This window comes from Entelurus aequoreus, linkage group LG10, assembly GCF_033978785.1.
Source record: "Entelurus aequoreus isolate RoL-2023_Sb linkage group LG10, RoL_Eaeq_v1.1, whole genome shotgun sequence".
Lineage (NCBI taxonomy): Eukaryota > Metazoa > Chordata > Actinopteri > Syngnathiformes > Syngnathidae > Entelurus > Entelurus aequoreus.
Window position 1 is genome coordinate 71,959,590 of NC_084740.1, and position 10,789 is coordinate 71,970,378.

Genomic DNA, 10,789 nt, shown 5'->3' on the forward strand with positions numbered 1-10,789 from the left:
CAGAAGGTGAGATAACTCCTGGAAATTACTGGCTTTTAATGTGTGTGTCCAAGTTAAAGGAAACGGCAGGCTGTCTTCTTCTAATAGATTTATTACAATCTTTGGCAAGCTAGGTAATGTTTGCTGTGGTCTGGAACAACATGGCCCAACAAGATGCAGCCAATATTACATACAGATCATGTCTCATAAGACATGCAAAACTAAATTATATACAAAGAGGATAAAAGTCAAGGATATTAAATTAGGTCAAATATAACTACAAACGTGGCGTAATGATGCAATATGTACATACAGCCAGCCTAAATAGCATGTTAGCATCCATTAGCTAGCAGTCATGCAGTGACCAAATAGCATACAACGTTTGGACAAAATGAGACAAAGGAGGAGAGGAAGATTTTACATGTAAACAAACTGTTGCATCACAGTACACACTATAGCGAGTTCAAGAACCGCCGAAATTAGTAGGACAAAACGATGTTCACCAAATACTCTCATGAGTGAAGCATGTTTAATATAAACAGTGGGCTTCCTAACAATTAGGAAGGTTTGTGTCATGTTTGTCCTCAAACAAAAACCATACTAAAACTAAAACATTTGTCCCTCATCTTTTTCCATTTTCAATCCTTTTTAAAAAATGCTCCAAAGGAGCCACTAGGGCGGCACTAAAGAGCCGCATGCGCATGTTTCTTCAAAATAGCCACCCTTTGCTCTTATTACTGCTTTGCACACTCCTGGCATTCTCTCGATGAGCTTCAAGCACACCAGTGAAGTGAAAACCCTTTCAGGTGACTACCTCTTGAAGCTCATCGAGAGAATGCCAAGAGTGTGCAAAGCAGTAATCAGAGCAAAGGGTGGCTATTTTGAAGAAACTAGAATATAAAACATGTTTTCAGTTATTTCTCCTTTTTTTGTTAAGTACATAACTCCTCATGTGTTCATTCATAGTTTTGATGCCTTCAGTGACAATCTACAATGTAAGTAGTCATGGAAAAAAAAGAACACGCATGGAATGAGGCGTGTCCAAACTTGTGGCCTGTCTGAATTTTTTATATGTATGTAAAAAATAATGCCCATATATATATATATACAGATATATATATATATATATGATTGTATTCAAAATAATAAAATGTACTTGTAGTATTTAAAAATATATATAAGTTTTACCATTTCCAGGTCATTTAAATCAATCAATGTTTATTTATATAGCCTGAAATCACAAGTGTCTCAAAGGGCTGTACAAGGATAATTATTTCATTCGTTTATAATAGAAACTATTTTCGTATTTAAAATCAATAAAGAATAATCTTTTAGTTATGTAATGAGTAAAATATAAATCACTATTATATAATCTGTATCATAAACAACAAATATAGAAGATAAAACGGGAAAAGGTTATTAATAAATGATGTATAAATATAAAATAAATTAGAATAAAAACATACAATTTACCTGCTTGTTTTTAAATGTTATTTATATTTTCTTTTCAACGGTTTTATTTATAAAAACTATTTTAATACATACAATTATAAATAGTAAAGTTTTTTAAATGTAGTGTTGATAATGCATAGTTTATACCATAACTAACTATATATAATGTAGAAAATAAGAAAAAACTAATTGTGATCAAAGGATTTATAGAATCTAAGGACCCACCTATTTTTATTTAAATGACGCTAATTAGCAGGATATATGCTAAGGTAGCAGAAACACTAATATATTTTTACATAGTACTTTTATATTTATATCCACAAATGTGTCAGACTATATGCCTCATAGATGTAATTAATAGCACTTTTATAATATTTATATACACAAATGTGTCAGATTATGTGCCACATAGATGACATTAATAGTACTTTAAAATATGAATATACACACGTGTCAGACCACATATACATAATCATTCATAGTACTGTAAAATATTTATATATAAGAATGTGTCAGACTATGTGCCACATATAGTATTTTAATATATGAATATATACAAATATTTAGACTATATGCCACAGATATAATAATTAATAGTACTTTAAAAATATGAATATATACAAATGTGTCAGACCACATAGATATAATCATTCATAGTACTTTAAAATATTTATATATAAGGATGTGTCAGACTATGTGCCACATAGATTTAATTAATAGTACTTTAATATATACAAATATTTAGACTATGTGCCACATAGATGTGATTAATAGTACTTTAAAATATGAATATATACACGTGTCAGACCACATAGATATAATCATTAGTAGTACTTTAAAATATTTATATATAAGAATGTCAGACTATGTGCCACATAGATATAATTAATAGTACTTTAATATATGAATATATACAAATATTTAGACTCTAGAATATTTAGCCCTTTAAGACACTTGTGATTTAGGGCTATATAAATAAACATTGATTGATTGACTATATGCCACATATATATAATAATTAATAGTACTTTAAAATATGAATATATAAGAATGTGTCAGACTATGTGCCACATAGATGTAATTAATATCACTTTTATAATATTTATATACACAAATGTTTCAGATTATGTGCCACATAGATGTCATTAATAGTACTTTAAAATATGAATATACACATGTGTCAGACCACAGATATAATCATTCATAGTACTTTAAAATATTTATATATAAGAATGTGTCAGACTATGTGCCACATAGATATAATTAATAGTACTTTAATATATACAAATATTTAGACTATGTGCCACACAAATGTAATTAATAGTACTTTAAAAATATGAATATCCACAAATGTGTCAGACTATATAATCATTAATAGTACTTTTAAATATTCATATCCACAAATGTGTCAGACTATATGCGTCATGGATATAATAATGAATAGTACTTAAAAAAGATGTGTATATATACAAATGTGTTAGACCACATAGATATAATAATGAATAGTACTTAAAAAAGATGTATATATACAAATGTGTTGGACCACATAGATATAATAATCAATAGTACTTAAAAAAGATGTATATATACAAATGTGTTAGACCACATAGATATAATAATGAATAGTACTTAAAAAAGATGTATATATACAAATGTGTCAGACACATAGATATAATAATTAGGGCTTATTGATGCTAGGCTAGCAAAGTGCGAAGCAGACTAAAGTGCCACAAGTCAGCGAGCAGAGAGACAGGAAGAGGCAAGTCCACCTCACCGTTCTCGTCCACAGTCTGGATGTTGGCTCCACGGGACAGCAGCTCCTGGACCGCCTGTTTGAGTCCGCTACGAGCCGCCAGGTGGAGGGGGCTGTCAGGGAGAGGTCAAAGGTCACTGCTACAGCGCGTCACCTCGGCGGATGTTTTGTGGCAGCGCACAACTCACGTTTGCAGCGCGGCGTTTGTGGCGTTGATTGGCGCCGAGTCGGACAATTTGTCCAAGATCAGCAGGACGCAATCTTCTTTGCCCTGGATGGACGTCAGAGTCAAGACCTCCCGTTACCGTATTTCCTCTAATAGACGTTCCAACTCTTCTAATAATAGTAGGCAGCTTTATTATATTTCACTGTTTTGTAGCATTGCTATAGATGAACAAATACATATAAAAATAACATAATATTTGAATAATATAGATTTAATTCGTTGCGCACTGCATGTGGGAACATTTTTCATATGAAATATTATTAAAGCTCATTAATAAACACCTTACCCTCTGATAAAAAAATGTTTAGCCTCAGAAAAAATACCCAGTGTTAGTTTAATATTTTATATTAAATGACACTAAAGACCTTCTTATCCATTAATACCTACCCTCAAATAAACACCTTTAAAAAAAAGGAAAAATTTATTTTTAGCGTTAATGTGAATTTGAAAAAATATATATATATATAATCAAAAAAAAGTCCTTGTCATCCATAAATGCCTGGTCTTAAATAAACACCATTTTCATACATTAAAATATATTTGATTGTTTTAGCTTTAATTAAAACATAAGTAATTCAAATAAATAACTATCAAAATAAAGTCAAAAAATGCCATTCCTGTAAGAAACTTTCTTTTTTCCCCACACAGTAGGAGTAACAGGTGTTCTTTTAATTAATTTATTTTTTTAACGCATTGTGTGTGGCAAAATTATTAACATTAAATATTATTAAAATTAAATATTTAACTCTTCCATAAACACCTTACCTCTAATAAACACATGTTTAGCCTCGGAAAAATACTAGGTGTTATTGTTATATTTTGGGCATTGTGTATTGAAAATTATTTGAATAATAATATTAAATGATAATAAAGACCTTCTCATCCATAAATACTTAACCTCAAATAAAAACTTTTGTAAAAAAAACAAAACATTTAGCTTTGTTTATTTTAGCGTTAACGTGAATTACAAAATAAAGTCCTTCTCATCCATAAATGCCCGGTCTCAAATAAACACATTTTTTCATACTTTACAACGTATTTTATTGTTTTAGCATTAATTAAAATAAAAAAGTAATTCAAATAAATAAATATCAAAATAAAGTCAAAAATGCCATACCTGTAAGCAACTTGGTTTTTTCCCTACACAGTAGGAGTAACAGGTGTTATTATTTTAATATATATTTATTTTTTTACACATTGTGTGTGGCAAAAAATTACATTAAATATTATACAAATAAAGTAGTTTGTCACCCATAAACACCTTGCCTCAAATAAACACCTTTTTAGCCTTAGAAACAAAAGTGTTATTTTAATACTATATTTAGACAATATTTGTGTGTTGGAAATTATTTGAATAATAATGAAAAATAATAAAGGCCCTCTAGTCCATAAATGCCTCGCCTTAAACACCTTTTCTTTTTCACAAAAAAAAATAACCGCTGGTATTATATTTTAGGCAAATAAGTAAAAAATAATAATAATAAAGGCCTTCTCCATAAATGATTTACCTCTAATAACTGGCTCCTTTTTTGACACAGAAAAAAAATAACAGGTGTTATTGTAGTTGTATATTTTAAGCATTGTGTGTTTAAAAAAATATTTAATAATATTAAATAATAAAGGCCTTTTTATCCATAAACACCCTACCTCAAATAAACACCTCAGGAAAATTGCCTTTACTCTATGTTGTTGTTGTTGAGAGTATTTAAGTGTAAGTAAGTTATTTATGTGTGGATTTAATTTTTCCAAATAATGCTAAAAAAAAATTCCATGAACACCTTACCTCCAACAAACACCTTCTTTTTCCCTTCTGGTAAAAAAAATGTTATTCAAAATTTACCGTGTATAATTAAATGCCTTATCTCTAATAAACATACTGCTTAATTATGTTATTCTGAGGAAATATGCTAATTAAAAATAGGTTCCTAAACCCGGTCCAAGGTGGTTAAAACTGGAAGTGGACTCTGAGGGAGTGGAGCCCCCTAGTGGACACTTACATTCTTACAAGCGAGATGCAAGGCGGTGTTGCCGTCTTTGTCCGCCTGATGGAGGCTGCTGGTGGCGCCGTTGAGCAGGACCTCTGCACACGAAACACATCGTAAATAAAAAACAAAACAATTCCGTGGACACGTGACAGGAAGTCTGCTCACCGAGGACCCCGACGCGACCTTTCTCGGCCGCCGTCATCAGGGCGCTGCGACCCGATTGGTCCACGGCGTCCACGGGTGCATCGTGGGAAAGGAGCAGCTGGACGCAATCCACGTGACCCGAGAAGGCCGCCGCGTGGAGGGGAGTGCTGGGAGAGGAGGAGGAGGATGAAACGCCAGGATGACACGTATACACACACACACACACACACACACACACACACACACACTTTTTACCGGTCTTTAGCGTCCTTGCAGCCGACGATGTCTGAGCCCATGGCGTCCAGCAGCAGTGACGCACACGCCTCGTGGTCGTTCACACTATTAGTGCCACATGCCAGAAATCAACAGAAAATCATTTGACAAAAACACATAAATGAAATGGACATCTAGGTGGAAAATAGCAAATTATTGTCATTCTTTAAAACATTACTATAGAGTTTAATTTACTACATATACACGTGTATTTTTATTCTAATTTATTTGTAAATATTTTAATTGTAATTAATTTATTTACATTTAAATGCTGTGTCATAAATAAAGTAAATGCAATGAAATACAAACCAGATGCGTATTTATGCCTTTAATAATTGAAAAGGTCCTGAATTGAAGTGAATAAGTCACAAAAATATGAATATTAGTCATGAAATAAATAAATAGATTAAACTATATTTCACAATTTGAATATATTAAATTTTTTTTGATTGATTGATATATTTTTATTTCAAATATGCATAAAAACAAGAGCAAGCCTGATCCAATACAGTGCTATAGCCTTAACAGCCATTATAACAAAATGAAAAACAATGGAGAATAAAAAACAAAAACAAATGAGCATTGGACTTTCTTTTTCTTTTTTTTCTTTCTTTTTTTTTACATATTTGAAAAGGAGTGAGAAGAAGTTTACACTTATTTAATCCCACCCCTTTTTAAATTTAAAGTGTATTGCATGAATAATGGTTCGATAAATATTTATTGTTTTTTTCCTCAAACTTAATTATTATTATTTTTAAATTAAGTTACTGCAGTTTAATTTATTATACATTTTCAGTTTGTTATTGCATTATTTATGCAGTGTCCGAGTGCCCAGAAAGGCATTTATATTCACACAAGTTATTAATTCCATTCATGGGAGACCGGGCTTTCTGCTCCGCCGCTCCCAGTCTGTGGAACGCTCTCCCTGACCACCTGAGGGCACCACAGACTGTGGATGCTTTTAAAAAAGCCTTTTTTTTTTTTAGATATATGCATACTAGTTATAGCTATTTGGCTGTTCTAGTTTTTATTTGTATTTATTTCTTTATTATCTTTTTATTTTTTGAGATTGTTTACTCAATATAAAGTGCTTTTTACAAATAAAATCTATTATTATTATTATTATGCTACAAGTCAACAGCACCTCTGCTGGCTGCAGCCATGTACTGCACGCCTCATTGCCTACAAGAGAACTTACACGGCGCAGTGCAGCGGCGTGAACGGGTTGCCGTCAATGCAGCGACAACCTTTCTGCTCCAGGAGAACCTCCACACAGCCCTCGTGACCTACACACACACACACACACACACACACACACACACACACACACACACACACACACACACACACACACATACGTGTAAACATGATACATCACAGGCTCCGCCCACTCTCCCGCACCTACCGTGGTAGCAGGCCCAGTGCAGCGGCGTGTATCCGTGGTGGTCTTTGAGGGGGGGCAGCGAGTCGGGCTCGGGGCAGGCGATGCTCAGCAGCTCGCTCAGCCAGGAGGCGTGGCCGCGCGCCGCCGCCAGGTGGATGGCGGTGCGACCTCGCGCGTCGCCCAGCAACACAGAGGCCTCCTGCTCCAGAAGACACTGGACGCACTCCTCCTGGCCGCACAGCAGCTAGAAAGAGAAGCCAGAATGACTTGCAGTGACTTATCCGGGCCACTCGGGGGCACTGCTCTGGTTTCGTGTCCCCTTCACTGACCACAAGAAAAAAGGAAACGCTGACAAAACCGTTGGACATTTTTGTCGGCGTTTGTTCGCGTAAAGTCGTCGTGCATTATCAACTTGTCTAGAATATTTACCAACTAAATTATTAAAATTATTTTTAACGTGAAAAACATTGTAAACACAACAGAACCTCTAAAGTCCAAAGCTCCTGAAGTAACAAGTTGCCCATTTGTAGAGGAGCAGAAAATGATGCAAATAAAAGTAACTGTATGGATAAAATCAGCATAATGTGAAACAAAAAAAAACATCTAAATATTTCAATGATTAACTGCTTCTTTTTATGCTTTATCTTCAGATTTTTTGGGGATTTTTTTTTTAAACATGAAAATTGTAATTATTAAAATAAAAATGTTAAATATATATTTTAGCTAACTTATCTAAATTAATTTAATGTTTTTCAATTTTTACATCGGTTAACTTCTTTGTATGATGTTTTTAGGAATGAAAAAAACTATGTGAGCTTTCATCATTTATCAATAAATGCTAACTTCTTTTTACACTTGCATAAATGTTAAAATGGTTGTATTGTATTGTGTGCTTAATAGTAGTAGTAGAAGTAGTATTACTTATTATTAGTAGCAGTGTCACTTGTTATTATTAGTAGTAATACTATTACTTATTAGTATTAGTAGCAGTAGTATGACTTGTTACTATTAGTAACAGTATTACTTGTTATTATTAGTGGTAATAATATTACTTAGTAGGAGTATTACTTATTATTACTATTAGTTAAAATATTATTTATTAGTAGTACCATTTATCATTAGTGGTGGTAGTTTTACTTATTATTATTAGTAATACTATTACTTATTATTATTTGTATTTGTAGATTACTTATTAGCATTACCACTTAGTAGTAGTAGTATCACTTATTATTATTAATAATAGTAGTATTACTCATCATTAGTAGTTGTAGTGGTATTTAATATTATTAGTTGTAGTAGTATTATTTATTATTATTATTTAGTATTACTTTATTAGTAGTAGTAGTAGTAGTAATAGTACTTGTCATTATTAGTATTAGTAGTAGTGGTATTACATGTTAAAATTATTAGTAGTAGTATTACTTGTTATGTTTTGTGTTAGTTATTACTTATGTGGGCTCTGTACCGAGGATGTCGTTGTGGCTTGTGCAGCCCTTTGAGACACTTGTGATTTAGGGCTATATAAATAAACATTAATTGATTGATTGATTGATTATTATTAGTAGTAATAGTCTTACTTATTATTACTATTAGTAGTAGTAGTAGTAGTGGTATTACTTGTTATAATTATTAGTAGTTGTATTACTTGTTATTTTTATTATTGGTAGTATTACTTATTATTAGTAGTAGTAGTAGTATTACTTAATATTAGTAGTAGTAGTCATCGTAGAATTACTTAGTAGTAATATTACTTAGTAGCAGTTGTATTAGAATTATTTTAGTAGTAATATTACTGAGTAGCAGTAGTAGTTGTATTATAACTATTTTAGTAGTATTACTTTGTAGTACTAGTAGTAGTACTATTACTTAGTAGTATTAGTATCATTATTAGTACTAGTAGTAGTATTACTTATTATTTGTACTATTATTAGTATGACTTATAATGACTTATTATTATTAGTAGCCTGGGAACGCTTCGGGATTCCCCAGGAGGAAGTCGCAAATGTTGCTCTGGAGAGGGAAGTCTGGGGGTCTTTGCTGGAGCTGCTGTCCCCGCGACCCGATTCCGGATAAGCGGTTGAAGATGGATGGATGGATGGATAGTAGTACTTAGTAGTAGTAGTAGTAGTACTTATTATTAGTAGTAGTAGTAATGGTAGTAGCAGTAGTATTATTTATTATTATTAATAGTAATAGCAGTAGCATTATTAGTAGTAATAGTAGTAGTATTACTTATTATTATTAGTAGTAATAGTAGTATTTATTATTATTATTGATATTAATAGTAATAGTAGTAGTATTACTTATTAGTAGTAGTAATAGTAGCAGCAGTAGTATTAGTTATTATTATTAGTAGTAGTATTACTTTTTGGTAGTATTACTTAGTAGTGGTAATGATAATAGTAGTAGTATTACTTAGTAGTAGTAACAGTAGTATTAGTTATTATTAGTAGTAGTAGTACTACTATCCATCCATCCATCCATCTTCTTCCGCTAGTATTACGTATTATTAGTATTATTATTATTAGTAGTAGTAGTAGTGGTATTACTTATTAATAATATTATTAAGTAGTAGTAGTTGTTATTATTACGTCGTAGTACTTGTAATTATTATGTGTAATGATTAGTAGTAGTCAGAATGTATGGAGGCTCACCCCGAGGTGCAGCGCCGTCATGCCGTGCGTGTCGGCCATGTTGACATCAACTTCGCGCTCCAGCAGCAGCGCCACCACGTCCACGTGCCCGCCCGCCACACCCAGCATCAGAGGGGTCCTGAGGGAGGGCCAACCGATGAGGGTGAACTGATGAGAAGGTCATGTGACGGTTGAGGAATCAACTCACTGTCCCTGAGAGTCGGCGGCGTCCGTCATGTCCGCGCTGTCCGAATCGTCCAGCAGGAGGCGCACGCACGGCGTGTGTCCGTTCATCACTGAAGGACGCGGCGCGTTAGCGGACGGTTAGCCAAACGGCGTCGGCGGCAATCGGTCTACCTGCTAGGTGTACTGGCGTGCCCCCGTGCCGCGTGTCGCAGGTGCGCGGCGACGCCCCCTGGCTGAGGAGGATGTGAACGCAGTCCGTGTGACCTCGCTGAGCCGCCATGGCCAGAGGAGTCCGGCCCACCTCGTCCACGCGGTCCACCTCCCTCTCACCTTGCAGCAGCACCTCCAGCGCCTGAGCGTGGCCGTGGTACGCCTGCACACACACCAGTTCACTTACCTACCATGTGACACCAAGTCTGCTGTCATCTACCATGTGACAGGAAGTAAACAGGAAGCCTACTGTCGTCTACCACGTGACAGGAAGTAAACAAGAAGCCTGCTATCATTTTAGTAAACTTCCTGTTTAGTTCCTGTCATTATCTACAACAATGTGGCAGGACGTCTGTCATTATCTACCATACAATTGTGGGTAAACAGGAAATCTGCCATGATCGTGTGACAGGAAGTAAACGGGAAGTTTGTGCCATCATCTCGCACACTACAAGAAGTAAACAGGAAGTAAATGTCAACCACACAGGAAGTTTGTAATGCAACAGGAAGTCTGCTATCATCATGTGGCGGCAAGTAAACAGGAAATAAACCAGAGGTAAACAG

General features: G+C 34.0%; 1 protein-coding gene across 3 annotated transcripts in view; it reads right to left on the reverse strand.

The window, feature by feature from the left end:
• ankrd44 (ankyrin repeat domain 44) overlaps nt 1-10,789 on the reverse strand; it is a 54,194-nt gene that overhangs the window by 3,748 nt on the left and 39,657 nt on the right. For 2 of the 3 annotated variants that reach the window (XM_062061608.1, XM_062061610.1), the window contains exons 18-27: nt 10,187-10,388; nt 10,038-10,125; nt 9,851-9,968; nt 7,218-7,440; nt 7,011-7,098; nt 5,795-5,878; nt 5,561-5,706; nt 5,408-5,490; nt 3,373-3,455; nt 3,206-3,297 (exon numbers count right to left, since the gene is read on the reverse strand). In XM_062061608.1, the coding sequence (XP_061917592.1) occupies nt 3,206-3,297; nt 3,373-3,455; nt 5,408-5,490; nt 5,561-5,706; nt 5,795-5,878; nt 7,011-7,098; nt 7,218-7,440; nt 9,851-9,968; nt 10,038-10,125; nt 10,187-10,388 (1,207 nt within the window). Of the gene's footprint in view, nt 1-3,205; nt 3,298-3,372; nt 3,456-5,407; nt 5,491-5,560; nt 5,707-5,794; nt 5,879-7,010; nt 7,099-7,217; nt 7,441-9,850; nt 9,969-10,037; nt 10,126-10,186; nt 10,389-10,789 lie in introns of those variants that run through there. The other variant, XR_009827583.1, reaches the window with a different exon arrangement.